The sequence below is a fragment of the Henningerozyma blattae genome, chromosome 6, assembly GCF_000315915.1.
Source record: "Henningerozyma blattae CBS 6284 chromosome 6, complete genome".
Classification (NCBI taxonomy): domain Eukaryota; kingdom Fungi; phylum Ascomycota; class Saccharomycetes; order Saccharomycetales; family Saccharomycetaceae; genus Henningerozyma; species Henningerozyma blattae.
The window spans coordinates 613,810-632,595 of record NC_020190.1 but is presented as its reverse complement, the minus strand read 5'-3'; the positions used below and the strand labels follow the sequence as shown (position 1 = coordinate 632,595).

General features: G+C 32.1%; 7 protein-coding genes across 7 annotated transcripts; 4 read left to right on the top strand and 3 right to left on the bottom strand.

Moving 5' to 3' along the window:
- Positions 1 to 300: 300 nt before the first annotated feature.
- On the top strand, positions 301 to 2,598 carry PRP43 (DEAH-box ATP-dependent RNA helicase PRP43; the record flags this gene model as incomplete). Its single annotated transcript, XM_004181270.1, has 1 exon — positions 301 to 2,598. The coding sequence occupies one exon, from the start codon at positions 301 to 303 to the stop codon at positions 2,596 to 2,598; it is 2,298 nt and encodes a 765-aa protein (XP_004181318.1).
- A 396-nt stretch (positions 2,599 to 2,994) lies between these two features.
- NAB2 (mRNA-binding protein NAB2) lies at positions 2,995 to 4,797 on the top strand (the record flags this gene model as incomplete). The annotated part of the gene is made up of 1 exon (XM_004181269.1): positions 2,995 to 4,797. One exon carries the CDS (start codon positions 2,995 to 2,997, stop codon positions 4,795 to 4,797), a length of 1,803 nt encoding a protein of 600 aa, XP_004181317.1.
- Positions 4,798 to 5,517: 720 nt separating this feature from the next.
- On the bottom strand, positions 5,518 to 6,294 carry RPS2 (40S ribosomal protein uS5; the record flags this gene model as incomplete). Its single annotated transcript, XM_004181268.1, has 1 exon — positions 5,518 to 6,294. One exon carries the CDS (start codon positions 6,292 to 6,294, stop codon positions 5,518 to 5,520), a length of 777 nt encoding a protein of 258 aa, XP_004181316.1.
- A 1,587-nt stretch (positions 6,295 to 7,881) lies between these two features.
- On the top strand, positions 7,882 to 10,008 carry MON1 (guanine nucleotide exchange factor MON1; the record flags this gene model as incomplete). Its single annotated transcript, XM_004181267.1, has 1 exon — positions 7,882 to 10,008. The coding sequence occupies one exon, from the start codon at positions 7,882 to 7,884 to the stop codon at positions 10,006 to 10,008; it is 2,127 nt and encodes a 708-aa protein (XP_004181315.1).
- A 102-nt stretch (positions 10,009 to 10,110) lies between these two features.
- Positions 10,111 to 11,085, bottom strand: SLX1 (endonuclease; the record flags this gene model as incomplete). The annotated part of the gene is made up of 1 exon (XM_004181266.1): positions 10,111 to 11,085. The coding sequence occupies one exon, from the start codon at positions 11,083 to 11,085 to the stop codon at positions 10,111 to 10,113; it is 975 nt and encodes a 324-aa protein (XP_004181314.1).
- Positions 11,086 to 11,444: 359 nt separating this feature from the next.
- MCX1 (Mcx1p) lies at positions 11,445 to 13,013 on the top strand (the record flags this gene model as incomplete). The annotated part of the gene is made up of 1 exon (XM_004181265.1): positions 11,445 to 13,013. One exon carries the CDS (start codon positions 11,445 to 11,447, stop codon positions 13,011 to 13,013), a length of 1,569 nt encoding a protein of 522 aa, XP_004181313.1.
- Positions 13,014 to 13,433: 420 nt separating this feature from the next.
- On the bottom strand, positions 13,434 to 17,225 carry TBLA0F02540 (uncharacterized protein; the record flags this gene model as incomplete). Its single annotated transcript, XM_004181264.1, has 1 exon — positions 13,434 to 17,225. One exon carries the CDS (start codon positions 17,223 to 17,225, stop codon positions 13,434 to 13,436), a length of 3,792 nt encoding a protein of 1,263 aa, XP_004181312.1.
- Positions 17,226 to 18,786: the final 1,561 nt, after the last annotated feature.

The window sequence follows — 18,786 nt, the reverse complement described above, 5'->3', positions numbered from 1 at the left end:
ATATCTAATACTATTAGTGCTCAGTATAGCTTATTAATATATTATGGAGAATCGAGTATTGAATATTTATTTTATCCCTAAAATGGTTCTTTTCACGTGCTCTTGAAAATTTTTTATAATTTTCTGCCGCGATGGGGCGATGAGCTTTGCAGTAATAACGAACATATAGTGAAATATTATTTTTACCATATAGAATACACGGTCTGTAAAAATATAATGATGAATAAGATTTTTCATTTGATACTTATTCACTTCATACTATAAGACTAATAAGAAATTGCATATATAAAAATCACTAATATGGGTTCGAAAAGAAGATTTTCTAATAGCTCTCACGCCGACCCAGTTGAATCATCAATTCCAGAACATGCTGCTGAAATAGCTGAAGAACTATCTAAGAAACATCCTCCTCCATCTGAAGAACCATTAGTTCATCACGATGCAGGTGAATTTAAAGGATTAGTACGTCATCAGACTTCTGCAGCACAAGCTGAAAAATTAGAAGCCAGTACAATTAACCCATTTACTGGTAGGGATTTTACTCCTAAGTATTTTGACATTTTAAAAATCAGAAGAGAATTACCAGTTCATGCTCAGCGTGCTGAGTTTTTAAAAATTTACCAAGAGAACCAAATTATGGTATTTGTTGGTGAAACTGGTTCAGGTAAGACAACTCAAATTCCACAGTTCGTTTTATTTGATGAAATGCCTCATTTAGAAAATACCCAAATTGCCTGTACTCAGCCTCGTCGTGTTGCTGCAATGTCTGTTGCTCAAAGAGTTGCTGAAGAAATGGATGTTAAATTAGGTGAAGAGGTAGGTTATTCGATTAGATTTGAGAATAAAACATCTAACAAGACTATTTTGAAATATATGACTGATGGTATGCTTCTAAGAGAAGCCATGGAAGATCATGATTTAACTCGTTATTCCTGTATCATTTTAGATGAAGCACATGAACGTACCTTAGCAACCGATATATTAATGGGTTTATTAAAACAAGTTGTCCAAAGAAGACCAGACTTAAAAATTATTGTAATGTCTGCTACTTTAGATGCTGAAAAGTTCCAACGCTACTTTAATAATGCTCCATTGTTAGCTGTTCCAGGTAGAACATTCCCAGTTGAAATTTATTATACCCCAGAATTCCAAAGAGATTATTTGGATTCAGCTATTCGTACAGTTCTACAAATTCACGCCACTGAGGAGAAGGGAGATATTCTTTTATTCTTAACCGGTGAAGATGAAATCGAGGATGCTGTTAGAAAAATATCATTAGAAGGTGATCAGTTAGTTAGAGAGGAAGGGTGTGGTCCATTAGCGGTTTATCCATTATACGGTTCCTTGCCACCTCATCAACAACAACGTATCTTTGAACCTGCCCCGGAATCTCATAATGGTAGACCAGGGAGAAAGGTTGTAATTTCTACCAACATTGCCGAAACTTCTTTGACTATTGATGGTATAGTTTATGTTGTTGATCCAGGTTTCTCCAAACAAAAGGTATATAACCCAAGAATTAGAGTTGAATCACTGCTAGTCTCACCAATTTCAAAGGCTTCATCTCAACAAAGAGCTGGCCGTGCTGGTCGTACTAGACCAGGTAAATGTTTCCGGTTATATACAGAGGAAGCATTTCAAAGAGAATTAATTGAACAAAGTTATCCTGAAATTTTACGTTCTAACTTATCATCAACCGTTTTGGAATTGAAAAAATTAGGGATTGATGATTTAGTGCATTTCGATTTTATGGATCCTCCAGCTCCTGAAACTATGATGAGAGCATTAGAAGAATTAAACTACCTTGCTTGTTTGAATGATGAAGGGAATTTGACTGCCTTAGGTAGATTAGCCTCTCAGTTTCCATTGGATCCAATGCTAGCAGTTATGCTGATTGGTTCCTCAGAATTCCATTGTTCCCAAGATATTTTAACTATAGTAGCCATGCTTTCGGTTCCAAGTGTTTTTATTCGACCAGCCAAGAGTAAGAAGTATGCTGATGATGCCAAGAATATCTTTGCGCATCAAGATGGTGATCATATTACATTATTGAATGTGTACCATGCTTTCAAATCTGATGAAGCTTATTCATATGGTATTCACAAATGGTGCCGTGATCATTTCTTAAACTACAGATCTCTATCTGCAGCCGATAATATCCGTACTCAATTAGAGAGACTGATGACACGTTACAACTTAGAACTGAATACCACCGACTATGAAAGTCCAAAATATTTCGAAAATATAAGAAAAGCTTTAGCATCTGGATTCTTCATGCAAGCTGCCAAAAAGAGATCTGGTGGTAAAGGTTATATCACAGCTAAAGATAACCAAGACGTTTTAATTCATCCAAGCACAGTTTTAGGCCACGATGCCGAGTGGGTGATATACAATGAATTTGTCTTGACTTCCAAGAATTATATAAGGACAGTAACTTCTGTTAGACCAGAATGGTTATTAGAACTAGCACCAGCATACTTTTACTTGGATAACTTCCAAAAAGGTGATGTCAAATTATCACTAGAAAGAATCCAAGAAAAAATGGACAGACTAAAGGAGCTAAAAGAAAGCAAGAATGAAAGAAGCAAAAAAAAATAAGAAATAAAAAGCATTCTATTTAATATTTTTTCATATTTCTAAGTAACAATCTTTATAGACCTTTCCATATGTAAACTAATTCATTTGAATATAACCAATGTGCCGATACATTTTATCTTGATTATTCTGACGCTATATTATCCTTAAGATTTTAAATCTCTGAGTGGTAGCCGCATTCTTTCTCCACTTCACACAATGTGCGCAAAATATATTTGTCAAACACAATTTTTTCCCGAAATGTCTTCCACTCAAATTCAAATTTTGGCCCTATAAAAGGAGCCGATCATTGAAAAAAAAATTTGCCATTATGTAAAAATTTTTAATATATAAAGCTTTATTAAAATTTCACAAAGTATTACATAGATAACCTTTTACACTTATCCTATATAAACAGAAATGTCACAAGAACAGTACGCTGAAAACTTAAAAGTTATTGTTTCTGAAAAATTACAGACTTTACCCAATTTCACTGAAGATGTGGCATATGTTGCTGAATATATCGTTTTGCTAATTGTAAATGGTGGCTCAATAGAATCGGTGGTACAGGAACTATCTACATTGTTTGATACTGTTTCTAAGGACAATTTAACCGATGTGGTTCAAACCACCTTCTTCGCATTGGAAGCTTTGCAACAAGGTGAAACTGTAGACAGCATTGTTAGTAAAATCAGAGGTTTAAGTGCTCAACAACAAGCAACCCAGATGAAAACTGAACAACCTGATATGGCACTTCCACAACAAGAACAACAACAACAACTACAACAATCACAGCAACTCAACATGCCTATGCCAACACCAGGATTCCAAATGCAAATGAACCCGCAACAGCAAATCCAGCAACCACAACAATTGCAATCTAAGTGGGAAGCATCATGGAATACTTCAACATCTGAAACAATGCCTTCAGATGCTTCTGCAAATGGCACTACTCACTCTGCATTCCCTAATATCGTTGCGGAGGATCAGAAAGATGATAGCAAAAACGTACTAAGCTTTTCAACAACTGGATTTAAACCACAATTTTCACAACGTGGTGGTCGTGGTGGTCGTGGTGGTCGTGGTGGCCGCGGTGGCCGTGGTGGCAGAACTAACAATCGTGGCAATGATCGTACAACACACAACAGATTTAATCCATTAGCTAAAGCTTTGGGTATGACTCCTGAAAGTCAATTGAACTTTATTCATAAAAAAAAAGAAGGCCGTTGTAAATTATTTCCACACTGTCCATTAGGTAAATCATGCCCTCATGCCCATCCAACCAAAGTGTGTAATGAATATCCAAATTGCCCAAAATTACCGGGCACTTGCGAATATTTACATCCAGCTGAAGATGAAGAATTGATGAGGGAAATGGAAAAAACACGTGAAGAGTTTCAAAAGAGAAAAGCTGCTATTTTGACAGCTAGAACTAAACCTGTTCAAACTGGTTTAGTGATTTGCAAGTTTGGTGTTTTATGTTCTAATCCAATGTGCCCATTTGGCCATCCAACCCCTGCAAATGAAGACGCAAAAGTTATTGAATTGGCTTGGTGTCCGAACAATTTAACATGCCCAGATACAGAATGTAAAAAAGCTCACTCTTCATTATCTAAGATCAAGCCAATCGCACCAATGAGCTCTAGCAGCTCCTCTGGAAGCCATGCTAGTCGTACTAGCCATCCAGCAAGCTTTCCACCTGTTGAAAAATCTTTAGAACAATGTAAATATGGTACTCATTGTACGAACAAACGTTGTAAATACAGACATGCTAGATCTCATATCATGTGTCGTGATGGTGGTAGCTGTACTAGAATTGACTGTTTGTTTGGTCACCCAATCAATGAAGACTGTAGATTTGGAACTGAGTGTAGAAACCCTCACTGTCTATTTAGACATCCAGCTGGAAGGGTAATTAATCCTCCTGAGGTTCAAAAATTCCCATCATCTGACGCTGTGTCCAACTCTAACAAGTTCCCTCTTAATACTGCTATGAATAATCCTAACGATAATAATAATAATTTCCAGAATGCTGTAAATAATAATAATGGATTCCAACAAACACAAGGCACCTATAATGCAAGCCCATTCTCTATTAGTGAACGACCATTTGCTATGCCTGATAATGCTGTCAAATCTGCTCCGACTCAAGAGGGTTTACAATCTATATATGCCAATAACATGGTATCTAACAACGATCAAGATACTGATATGGCAGAATAAGTATTTTCCACTTTCTAACTATACCACTGTTGGGGGTCAATTGTTTGAAGGCGGAACCCTAAGATTTAAAAATCGACGGATTTCTTTCAGTTGAATATTTCATTAATGACGTTATACATGATTTGCATGAGCACTATTATTATAATTATCATTATTGCAATGAAATTTACCTTAATTTATAATCAATATTAATTTAATATCATATTCTTATTATTTTTTAATAAAAATAAAAAAAAAAAATAAAAAAAATATAAATCTAAAAAACTAATAAAACAAATAATATAATTATATAGAGGAACTCATTCTGAGAGTGATTGTAGTAATTATTAACGTAAATCGTATTCCTGAGCAATAAAAATATCAAAGGAGACGTTGCCATCTTGATTTTAAAGTGTCTACAATAATTTTAATTCTTGATTCTTGGTTCTTAGTTCTTAATTCTTAATTTTTGATTCTTGATTCTAGGTTGTCACTTTACTAAATTTCTTGTAGCTTGGATTTCTAGCCTGATTAGAAAGATCAAGACATGGGTTTGTTCAGTATTATATGTAAACCGGTATTGTATTAATTACCTACTTACAAAATATTAATTTTTGGACAATTAATGCCCCACAGATTATAATGAACCAAGGAGTGTTTATATTAAAGGATATACCTATGATTATAAATACTATATATTAATTAAATGAAACAAGAAGTTTTATTAAACATCCATTATATTTAGTATCTCTTCTTTTGAGCAACAGCTTCATCAGCGTAAACGTCCATTGGAGATAATGGTAATGGTTGTTCAGCCCATAAGTCTGGAGTCAAGAAACCGTAAGTGTTACCAATGGCAACGAAAGCAGCCTTCAAGGTGTTTTCTAAAGTTCTAGTAGAACCGTTAGATTGAGTGTAGACATCTTCAACACCAGCTAATTGTAATAACTTCTTAACAGCTGGGGAAGCGACAATACCGGAACCTCTTGGGGCTGGGATTAATCTAACAGTAACGGAACCACACTTACCAGAAGTCTTGGTAGCCAAAGAATGTGGTTGACCCAAGTTAGAACCCCAGTAACCTCTTCTGATTGGAATAACAGACAATTTGGCAATGATGATACCAGCTCTGATGGCACCAGCAACTTCCTTGGCGGTCTTAATACCTAAACCAACATGACCAGCAGAGTCACCGACAACGACGACAGCCTTGAATCTGGTTCTTTGACCGGCTCTAGTTTGCTTCTGAACTGGCTTAATGTTCATAACTTCATCTTGTAAGTTTGGCAACAAAGTGTCAATGATTTGGAATTCCTTGACTGGCAAAGAGTGTAAGAAGATTTCTTCAATGGTGGTGATCTTACCAGCCTTGACTAATCTACCTAACTTGGTAACTGGAACCCAACCCTTTTCTTCAGAGTTTCTACCACCTCTTCTGTTACCATTACCTCTGTTTCTACCGAAACCACCTCTTCTTTGTTGACCTTCTGGGGCTTTTTGACCTTCTGGAGCAGACATTGTTACTTACTTGACAGCTGTAATTAATTTAATAGTAAAAAATCGGAATGGAACACGGAAAGTTGATGTTGGTAACTTTCAATCGACTTTATTTAAACTAATTAGTTTGGTTGATTCTATGGTAGTTGAACAGAATTAGACGCCAACATACGTAAGATGATCATACATTTACCATATGCTTTTTTCTCTTCATAATTTTTCACAATGTTTTGGTTTCTCGGGCTTCGAAAAAAAGCGATACAGTCAATTCTGAGAAAATTTCAAGATTCTATTTCAATTTTCAGTCACATGCCTACAAAAAATTTCAAGAAGTTTCTGAAAAAAGAAAAGTCTTTTTACAGAATAATTTCAACACTCGTACACCATAGAAAACAGTCTTTGTTACTGTTATAAATAGAAGTACTAAAAGCCTTGCATCTCTGATCTTTTATATTAATCATGAATCAGATCACTTTTCTTAAACAAAAGGCCTTCGAAGGGTATACCCTTATTTCTAAGACCAAATTAATGAGGGATAGAAATCAAAAAGCTCACAATATTTGTTCTGAAGATGACGCCTATCTATGTAGTCCAACAAAACATTAAATGGTGAAATAATTTAATATATAAAGCTTTCACAATACCTTCAATTCAAGGTATTTCTTGAAATATTTTCTTGCCATTACTTGGCTATTATAGCAGTTGTTGAAATCATCAAACTTGCACCCAATCAATATGCCAAAGTAAGTTCTAGAATGATTTAATAATTCTATTTTGAATACTCAGGCTCTTTTCTACTAACAAAATATATTAGTTTAAATAATTTACAGAATGCTGCTAACGCTGCTAACGCTGCTATAGAGAAGTCAACGAGACATGGCCACAGTTTTGCCGACCATCCTGTAAAACGTCGTAATGGAGTGAATAAGACTTCTCTTAGCAATTCCAACAGGATGAACTTTGACCCATCGATATTTAAAAATCCAATTGTAATTTGGAATATTCTTATATTGGCTGTTATGACCTCATTTACAATTTGTTATAAATATATTAAGACATTTAGTTATAAGATTGATTTTATTTTGGAAGCTTTCCAATGGAAAATAGATAGTTTTAACTGTCCAATTAACATAAAAATCTGGCATATACTATTATCCATGTATGTTTTAAACGTTTTGTTATCTATTAAAAATTACTCAAGATTTGAAAATAGAGATAGTAATGGCAAAAGATTTTTGAGATTAGAAAAAAAAAATGAACAATATACTTAATTTTTTTAAAAATTTAAACCTATATAAAAATAATTACACTATATTTTGTTTACTGTTTTGTAGCTGAAATATTTAACCCTTTTTTGTTTAAAGTATTTTTATAATTATAAGACTATTAACTTCTTTATTTGACAAAAAAATGGTATTTCTTAATATGGACACAGCTTCCGATATAGAAATACGACGGGCCTGTAAAAGGCTAAACAATGGTTTCAAAAATACCAGCCTTAGAAACAAGAATTTAACCTATCAACTATACATAAGAATCATATGCTATTGGAATATAATAAGATATTTGTTCAAGACAATATAGTATCCCTATTTCATACGAAGAACCATGGAAATCAATGAAGATTATCTTGATACCCCTAAGCAATCAAACCGTAAAAATCTAAAATCTAAATCAAGCGATATACAACAGACAGGTTCCTTGAAGCCAACTCTAATATTACCAGACACACTTACTCAACTAAATAAGCCCACAACCTCAGTAGATTTGAAACCTTCAATATCTGTTAACCCATCATCAACAAAAAATACAACATTCCAAAATAACAATAACTATGCATTTAATTCTGATACTTCTGATAGAATAACAATACGATCGTTTAACCCATCTTTATATTCAATTGCAAATAGTAATGTTGCAAATACTTCTTTTAACGATTTAGAGTTTGCACTTTTTAATGGTAATAAGCCATCTAACAATGCAAATCTTAACAACAATAATGATTATTTAGATAATGAAAGTATAAATACCATATTAATCGAAAGACTAAACCAAAGTATGACCACTTCAAACAATATTAGCAATAATTACCATAACCGTGTGGGTTTCAACTCTCAAGTTTATCTCAATTCTAATCAAAATTCTAATACAAGTTCACGAATCTGGAAATCTCCTTATGTAAGTAACGAAATACCAAATATTTTTAATAATTCAAGTAACATTTCTAACACAAGTATTAGCAACGAATCCGATTTGAAAAATTTTGAGAAAAACTTTTTTATATTAAGTATGACAGGGAAACCAATTTACTGGCTTTATGGTAATTCAAAACAAATAACGTCATATATGGCGATTACTAATATGATTGTAAGCTATTTTAATATTAATAAAAATTCAAATATTAAAATGATCGAACTGCCTAATAAAAATATTAAATTTGTATTTTTAAATAAATCACCCATTATTCTAATGAGTGTATCAAAAATTAATGAAAAAAAATTTGAAATTATAAACCAACTAGATTTTTTATATTCTTACCTATTATCCATTATAACTGAAAGACAATTAAAAAAATTATTCCAAAAACGATCAAATTTCGATTTACGAAATTTTTTAAACTACGATGAAATTGATAGTTTAAATAAAATTTGTAAGTTGGTATATTCAAATTTTTATCCAGAATTAATATTTGGATCTATTCAAACACTTCGATTAAAAAGCCATGTTCGTACTAAGATCCACAGGCTGATGATTAAATACTTAATCAAAAAATCAGACTTACCAAGAGGTACATTATTATATGGTATACTATTAGGACCTCAGAATAAATTAATATCAATTTTAAGGCCACATGGACATACTTTACATACAATGGATTTACAAATATTATTTACACTAATTGAAAATAAATTTAACAAAAATAGTTCAGTTTCTTCTAATACAAATAATAAAGACGGAGAGTACTGGGTACCCATATGTTTTCCCAAGTTTAACAGCAACGGTTATTTGTACTGTTATATCAAAATACAGCAAGATCTTATTGAAAAGGATGTTTCAAATACCTTAATTCTAATAAGTGGACAAAAGGATATCTTTAACGAATTCCAGAAATTATCAAACAATTTCTTCCAGAAATTAATTGAAGAAAAAATATTTAAGATTATTAACAATTTCAAAAGTTATAATATAAGTATCAGTGAAATTCCAGCTCCATTAATACATCATTTCATTTATAAATCTAGAAAACATGTGCAAATCATTATGCCTGAATTGTATACTAACAAAGAAAGGAATAACATTAACATGGTATCAGCTAATAGTAACACAACTGCCAATGGAGCAGATATCGAACTTCCTAATACCGAGAGAACGCACCAACAATTCATTGCAAATGATGAAATGAAGTATAAGATAAAACTGAAAAATTACTATAAGGAGTTATATAACTCCATAATTGATGAGGACGGTAATTTACTAAGCACAAATCTATCTAATTTTATACGATGGGAGGCAGAATTACCTATCTATGATGAGAATTTAGAGCAATCTGATTACTTGGAAGAAATACCGAATATGCTGGGGTTGGTATGGGTTACAAACACTTTTGAGTTATATTTAATTTGTAATAATGGAGTTATGGATAAAAATACAGTATTCAAGAGTGCAAAGAAAATTGCTCGTTGGTGTAAAGACTATGAGAATGAATTATTCGTCTCTGAAGGTGCTGTTTTTTGATTCGCATTGAGAATAGTGTGTTGTCTTTGTGCTTATTATAAAGTAATTACCAAAAATTTAATATAAGTATGTACATTGCCTCTCATGTAACTTCTATAAACATCATGAATTCATAAATTTGCTCCGTATTAGAGTGGAATCTCTCACAATTTGTGTCCAATCCAAATCATTATGACATTCAGGACAATTTCCCTTTTCAGGAATTAATTCCTGTTCGGAGTTAGTAGATGATTTAGGCATTAACTTCGATATCCGTTCCTTTTGAAATAAACTATAAACACATGAAAGATGAGCCTGAAACCCACAAACTTTTATATCACTGGTCTGATCTTCATTGAATTTATTACATTTTGTACTGAATGGACAGAACATCACCAAGGGTTTCATACTAGGGTCTTCAGAAGTATAGTCGAAATCGTTAAGGCATATCTTGCATAATAGACATCCGTGAGTTAATTTAGTACGATAAATATTGATTTTGACATTTTCAGCGTCCACATAGCGACAATACAATGCGCTTACAAGTTGTAAATTTGTGTCAGCATGGGCTAAAATTGTATCTACGGAAACCTTGGATGATAGAGACGTAAGAGCGCCTTCTGAGATGTCTGTATGGATAGAAATATCCTTACATACTCGAAATTTGTTCTGTTCCCATACAGAATGTGCCTCAGTATTGAAAAAATTAATAATAAGTCGCATTCGTAGGAAGTACGGATTAGACATTAACTGTCTGGCCAATGCAAGTTTATGTTGTAATGATCTTCCGCCATTCTTGTTCTTTATCAATCGGTCTTTTTCAGCTACGTAATGTGTAGCATACCCATGTTGCCAGGCATGTTCAAATTGGAGAGCTGCAATATTGCTGGCAAAACCATGAATACAAGCTATCATTTCCCATGGTCGTGTTCCTTGACGATGTGTCCTGTATGCACCGCCTTTGTTTAAGATACCATTATGCTGCCTTAGACGTCTAAATGGATTAGGAGTTGATCCAATATAAAATGACTGTCTTTTGTGTAATGATTGCAATATATAACAGCAGTAGAATGTGGGGATTTTATGACCCTCATCCATACTATAACGACTTTTATTGCTTACTTTTCTTAGAATCTATCGGAGTTGAATTTATTATTAGTGTCCTTACTAATGGGACACCTAAGTTTTCTTATTTTTTATTTTTCGATTTTGTCATTATTACTTCCTTCGCGGTTTTAGTAGTCACATATATTGGCCCGCTTATTAAATATTCCGATGGCTATTTTAATACAATATTTAATATATCCTATAACATATAAAGATGTTTTAATTTATTGATAAAATAAAGCTCAGGGAATAATCTCTTTATTTTTAAAAAAATTAATTAATAGTTAATATCTCTATATAGACCTCACACAAATCATATCAAACGCCTTTTTTTTTCAGAAGAAAGATAAATGCTTTCGGTACGTAATTCAATTATTTTGAGAAGATGCTATTCATCTACATTTCAAATATCAAATTTAGCAAGCAGTAATAACAGCAAAATACCTTCACCTAAGATTTTAAAAGGCTATTTAGATAGATATGTCGTTGGTCAAGATATCGGTAAAAAAGTTCTTTGTGTGGCAGTTTACAACCATTACTTAAGAATTAATGATAAGATATCTAAGGATATAAACAACAAAAATATTAAGGATGAAATAGAAAGAATTAAAAACGAATCTTCTAAAGAGAGATTAAATTCTACTGAAACAATCGCCGGCTTAAAAAGTTTAGAATCTCAACTGAAAGGGAAACCGCCCGCCATATATAACAACAAAATTGAAGAGGATGATGATGATCTGGAACTAAGTAAGAGTAATCTTTTGATATTGGGCCCTTCAGGTTCTGGTAAGACCCTATTAACAACTACATTAGCTAAGATATTAGATGTCCCTATTGCTATTACTGATTGTACTCAATTAACACAAGCTGGCTATATTGGTGAAGATGTGGAGATTTGTCTTGAAAGATTACTAATCAATGCAAATTATAATCCACAGAAAGCAGAGAGAGGGATTATTGTTCTAGACGAAATTGACAAATTGGCTAAACATAACTCAGATGCAAATGTTAAAGATGTATCTGGTGAAGGGGTCCAACAATCTCTGCTTAAAATCATTGAAGGTCATAAAATTGAGTTAAATGTGCAGCGGCCTATTAAATCAAAAGATAATAATGCACCAATTGAAATGAAAACTCAGAATTTTACGATTGATACTTCTAACATCTTATTTGTTTTGTCAGGTGCGTTTGTAGGTTTGGATAAAATCATCTCAAAAAGAATTATTAAGATCAAGGATCTTAACAACAATCAAAAGTCTGAGAATAATACAACTAAAACAGAGCAAGTAAGAGCCGTAAAAACTGAAGAACATGATGGAAAGCAAAGTGAGCATAAAGTTTCAGTTAAGAACGATAATGATAATATACAAATTGATAACAAAATCAAGGAAGTAGAATTGAGCAATGGAAAAAAGGTTTCAGCATTGTCATTAACATCACCAATTGACCTAATTACATTTGGATTGATCCCTGAATTGATTGGTAGAGTGCCAATTGTTACAGCATTAGAACCTTTGAATGTCAAAGATTTATACCATATTTTAAAAGAACCTAAAAACGCTTTATTACATCAATATCAATATATTTTCAATCAATTTGGCGTTCAATTAGCAATAACTCAAGATGCATTAATAAAAATTTCTGAAATAGCCCTGAATGAAGGTACTGGTGCTAGAGGACTACGGTCAATTATGGAAAGACTATTATTAAATATAAATTATGAATGTCCAGAATCAGGAATTTCCTTTGCATTGATTAATAAAGATACTGTCGAGTCTTTAAAACAAACAGAATACGCACTAGCATCACATGTGAGTGTTAAATACTATACCAAAGATCAAGAACCTGCTTTCATCAATGATATTAAATTGGAAGATCCTGAATTATTCAAGGCCATGACAAAAAAATTAAAGCACTAATAGTTTAAAATTTTCAATTATCCAACTATCTTATAGAATATAATGTAATATTTATGTAAAATAATACCTATGTAAATAAAAAAAGCAAACATCTCTGCAGTAAAATGGTCGTAGTTAAACATAGAAAAACAATGAAGAAGGTAAGAGTACGTAAATAAGGAGTTATATATACAGTAGAAGATTACTTCTTTGAGAAAATATTTGCCTGTTATATACATAGATTTTTATTGGACCAGCCAATAAAGAACTAAAAAATAAAATGTCGCAAGGTACGCAGTAAATTATGTTAATAAATTATCATATATTTTGGAATAAATTTCCCTAAAGATAATCTAAAGATCTCAAAATTAACACAGTTATGGGATGTAATCCGAGTATTGTCGTCTTTTTTCGTTAGAGGCTTAGGCTATCTTTTAATACTTACCTTTGAATTTGTCTTGTCGATAACCTGTACAAATTTTTCGAAGAATTTCGTTGAGGAGTTATAGAAGGTCGATTATGAATTGGAGATTGAGCTTTAGGCTGAACAGTAGGTTGGGGTTGAGGTTCTGTTTGAGGCTGTGCTGGAGATTGAGGTGAGGCAGTGCTTGGCTTTTGTGCAACAATAAAGGTTACTCTAAGAAAGCCCGCATTTTTATCTACTTTACCTTTATGATCATTAATATATCTTTCAAATATACTTGTTGCAGCTTGCTGCTTTGGCAAATTAATATTAAATTTTTTCATTAGATATTCAAAATGCATAAATGCAACAAATTCGTCTACATAACCCATAGAAGATGTTAAGTCACCCGTCTTAATACATAATCGTGTAGACTTAATATTAGTAAAACCACCGTCTTCTAAAGCCCTTGATAAATGATTAATTGGGTGAACGCTTAAGCCTTTAGTAATAGCATTACAACTTACGCTTTCAAATAATTTATCTCTTTCAGAAGTTGTCTTAAATATAGGAGGTCTCTCTGTTACACCTTCACGAGTTACTCCAAGTGAGCTGTTACGCCGGATTGCACCAGCATGAAGATTATTAGTAGATTTCACCTTGACATTCCCCTCCTTTTCATTTACCATGCTTGAACCTCCATGAACCAGATTAATATCAGAAATGAAAGAAATTAAATAGCCACCTGGAACGATAATGCGATATAATTCACTAATGAGATTCTTCCATTTATTGAAAGTTAAGCCAGTCCAAATCTGAGGAATAAAAACAGTTGGAATTGAATTTTGTTCAAAAGGCAATATAATTTTGATAACCTCTCTTCTATAAAGCAAAGCCTTCTTTAAATTATCTTTCTCTGACTCAAGTAAGTTGCTGTTTTCCAATTTTAACATTCTATTAGTAATAGTAGTACTTGTTGCTGACTCAATAGTAGTAGCATCTGTTGTATGAATGGAAGTAGTTTCAGTAAAAAATGGTGGTAACAAAAATTGTGTAGGTAAGGAGACCTTTTTATAATTGTGTAGAGCCTTTCTGAAATAAGCCGCAATTCTTTTATTATCAACGGGTATATTATCAAAATACTTAGTCTTACTAGCTCCTACTACTTTTGGGGATGAATTTTTATTTAGTAACCCATCTTGCAAACTGCCATTAGATGCTCGTCTAGAGGTAGAGCCTGGAGATTTTGATTCTAAACCTTCAGTACCGAAAAACGATTTTCGAAGTTTACAACTTTGAAGAGAAGGACGTTGTTGTAGTGGCTGCTTGTTCAGTGATGTCCTTGAAGAAGTAGCACTCGAAAAAGAACGTATAGGGTCCAACTTTTGACCTTTTTTATCGATCTGTTGTGAACTAGTGGATGACTTTACAGAGGAATTTGTTAAATTAGTCTCTGAGTTTGAACTAGTGACTGTAGTTTCTGTATGTGTATGCTTTTTACGGAAAAAATTTGCAAAACCTGATCTTCTTGATTTCTTAATTTCTTCTATAGTAGGAATTTTTTCTTCAGAAGATTTTGACATTAAGGATGAATCAAGTGAGTTTGTCTCCAGTTTAACTGTTGGGTCTATTTTTTTTTTTGTAGTCGATTTTGGCTTGTTATTCGAATTTGATTCTGATATTGGCAAATCCAAACAATCTAATAAGTATTGGTTTGCATTTTTCGAATTCAATGTAATTAATTCTGACTCATCATTACAAAATTTAATGGTACTTTTATGAAAGTCGACCATCTTGTTATAATTGTCGAAAAAAATTGAATCTGGGTCATCAGAAATCCAAGGATTTAAATCTATAGGGAAATCTGCAATTGTGAATTCAGGTAAGTCATAGGCTAATTGCCAAACAATAGGGGATACAAAGATTGGCCTAACAAATAAAATATCAATGGAATCCTTTGTTGGCTTATCATTTGACTTGGATTGCGGTTTTGATTTTGAATTGGAATCATAATTTATATTATTATCAAAATATATTCTATTATCTATCAGAGGCACATTACGTGTTGACGAATTAGATGTTGAGTTTCTTTTTTCATCTGTGTTATTTGAAATTGAAGAAGATTTTAATAACTTTTTCTTCGATGATTTTAAAAAATTTAGAATATTTTCATCAAATAAAAAGGAATCTTTCTGAATAATAAACTTCTGAGCTTGATATCTCCATAATTGAATTAAAAATTCATTAAAGGTTGTTAAATTATTTGCATCCTGATCAAATGATAAAGAAACTGAATCATCTAGTTTAGTTTCATTAGGATGAGTTATTAAATCTCTCTCTAAAGTGACATCGAAACGGAAAGTTTTCTTCCAATTTAAATATTTTGTCAAAAAACTTGAATATGATAAAAGTCTTTCTTCAGAAAATAAGAAAGAATCTGACCTTTTACTTTTTTGATTAAATGCTAAGAAAAGATGCAATTTCTTAAAATTTTTATTAGATCTTGAATCGTAGATCAAATTAACCATACCGCCATCCGTCGACTTTGAAGTAGTTTCATTAGCTGTAAGTTTATTTTTATTAGAATTAGCTACAAGAGGATTATTATCTATTGGAAGCTGCATTAAAAAATAGCGATATGTAAATGGGTTAATATCATCATCCAACTGGGATGATTCCGGATTTACTTTTTTATTGGACGATATATTTGGCAAAGTATTCCAATTCCACTTAAATAATTTATAACCTCTAAATATTTGCTTGTTGTTTAAGTAGCCTTCTTTTCTTACCTTATTTTTACAATTAATATTAATTATAATTGGATCATCCTCTTCATCTAAGGGAGTTGAGGCTTTTGTTGAGATAGTATCATGAAAAACTGTATGATTATTGTTATTAAGTTTTAATTTTGTTGCATTCTCGTTATTTATTATATTATCCTGTGGAAGTAAGATATTCTCATCGATACTTTTTTGATTTTCTTTACTAACATGGCGATGATGGTGATGATAGTGATGGTGATGATGATTATTGTGATCTTGTTTAAGCTTATCATAATTCATGGCTTTGCTCTGAGCATCAGTATTAATTTCTACCATATCATCTTTACTATCGCTACAAGTACTAGTAACTTTATTTTTATTTTTCATATTATTATTATTAATTTCCAAAATTTTACCATCATTACAATTTACATTCGAGATAATAGCAGAATTATTTAAATTTGAAATACTAGTAGAAGTACTACCAACAGCACTTGTTAGTAAGCTTGGAATACTCAAATTAGAGGGTACTTTACTTGTGTTACTAGAATGAGAATTGGCAGCAGAGTTTGAGCATCCATCAAGACTTGTAGTTCTTTTACTTTTAGGAGGAGAATAATATTGTGGGGTATTTGGATTTGAAGTTGCATTCAAATTTATAGCGTTTGCTGGGTCCGTATTCAATAAGACTTCATCATATTGTTGAGCATCATAATAAAATTGTCTTGGGGTCTGAGATTTTTCTCTATACAAGTAATCATTTGTAGATTTTAAATTTGACTGATAAGTGGATGAGTGTAACCCACCATAATTTATACCGGTACTACTACTGTTTTTTGAATTTAATTTTTCACTTTTTTGTTCATCAACAATTGATAATGTTGAAGTTGAAGAGTTTGATATGCTGTTACTATTAGCTCTTGAATTGATCAATTGGCTATTATGATCCATAGGAGTCAGAGGATCTATCTCTAAAAAATTATCATTTTCAAGGGTCCTATCATGATTGTTAGTTTGATTCTGATCAAAATTACGAGGAATTGATGTTTCTGCAGAATGTAATATCATGTGAATTGTAATTTGTAATATGTATTAAGGGTAGTATTTGATTTAATATATTATTTTTAACCTATTTAATTTTAGATAAGAATTATGATATGTGAGTTTCTTTTTAATTTTTTGAAACAGTAACTTTTAAATATCTTTTTGAATAATTTTATTAATTAATAGAGATAAATTTTGACAAATCTAATTGTATAATCTTAATTATTTTTTTTAATTTTTCATGCAATATTTTCACAAGTAATTTTGTGAATATATATATAGCTAATATGATTAGTAGTAGATGAAGGCAAATATCTTTATTCTGTTCTATCTGTAACAATATTTTTGATTTACTCGTGCTACTGACAATAATATAATATTATTAAAGCTCTTGTGTGCGATTTTATTTATGATATAGCAAAATTTAAACTACTAAAAAGCGGTGCTAGTCACTATTGAAGTAACAAATAATAGTCTCAACGGAAAATAGGGATAGAAATTATTTTTTGTTTAAATTTGATTGGGGGGATCCCTAATGAGCCATAATAGGTTAAACGGTATTTAGGTTGCTACTGGTAGTATTATTCTACGAATAGCAACTAGTAACTACTTATAGAACGTGAGATTTAATTTGAGGAAAATACACTATTGTAAAGCTCAAAATAGTAATTAAATCACTAATTACTATTAGCAACTATTGTGTAATTTTGAGTCAAGAAAAAATAAAGGTATACCAATATCTAAATTTATTACCCGTTATACCCAAGATTTAACTATTTATTCATCCATTCCAATAGCCGAGACAATACAAATACGACCCAGTATAACTGTAACTGTGTACATAAAATCCGATTATTATTTCTATGAAACAGTGATGTAACTATTACTGGGGCAGATACTAATTCAATTAGATATGATTACGGCTATTGCTAAGGTAATGATAATGCTAAAAATAGGCACCAGGTTATGACTACGATTAGTATGGTGATTAAAAAGTTGAGAATAGGGATGACAGATATAATGATTACGTGAGTTTCATTTATTATTGGGGTTCAATTGGCTCAGATCAATAATATTATCTAATTTGTCTGGCCCCTATATTTCATTGCATGGTGTGTCCAGTAGATCATTGTAATTAACATCTCTCAGAAGAAGTATCAAATCTGGTAAAGAGGGGAGGGAAGACGGAAGATTATCGTTGTTTGAATACACTCTGTGGAATCTCACCCTGACTATTAGAATTCTATCTAAACCTCATATTTGCTACTGTTGTGATGGTAAAAATAGGAGTTTCATGGTGGGTTGGAGAAACTGAGTGGACGTTTTTAGCTTTGTGGTCTGAAAACTAGTAGGCAACTGGGACAATAAATATCCTTTGAATCAGACAATAAAATCTAGTTAGTCAGGAAACTATCTATGAGAGAAATAAAGCGTTTTGTAAAACACGATGTTTCACCAGACATCATATTTCGAGAACCGTTGTTTATGTCGTTCCATTAGTGGTGGTGTGTTCTTCCCTAATAATCCGATTGGATACTTATTTTAATATGATGGTCTGTTTCCTTCAGTTTTCGCGTGTCTTATG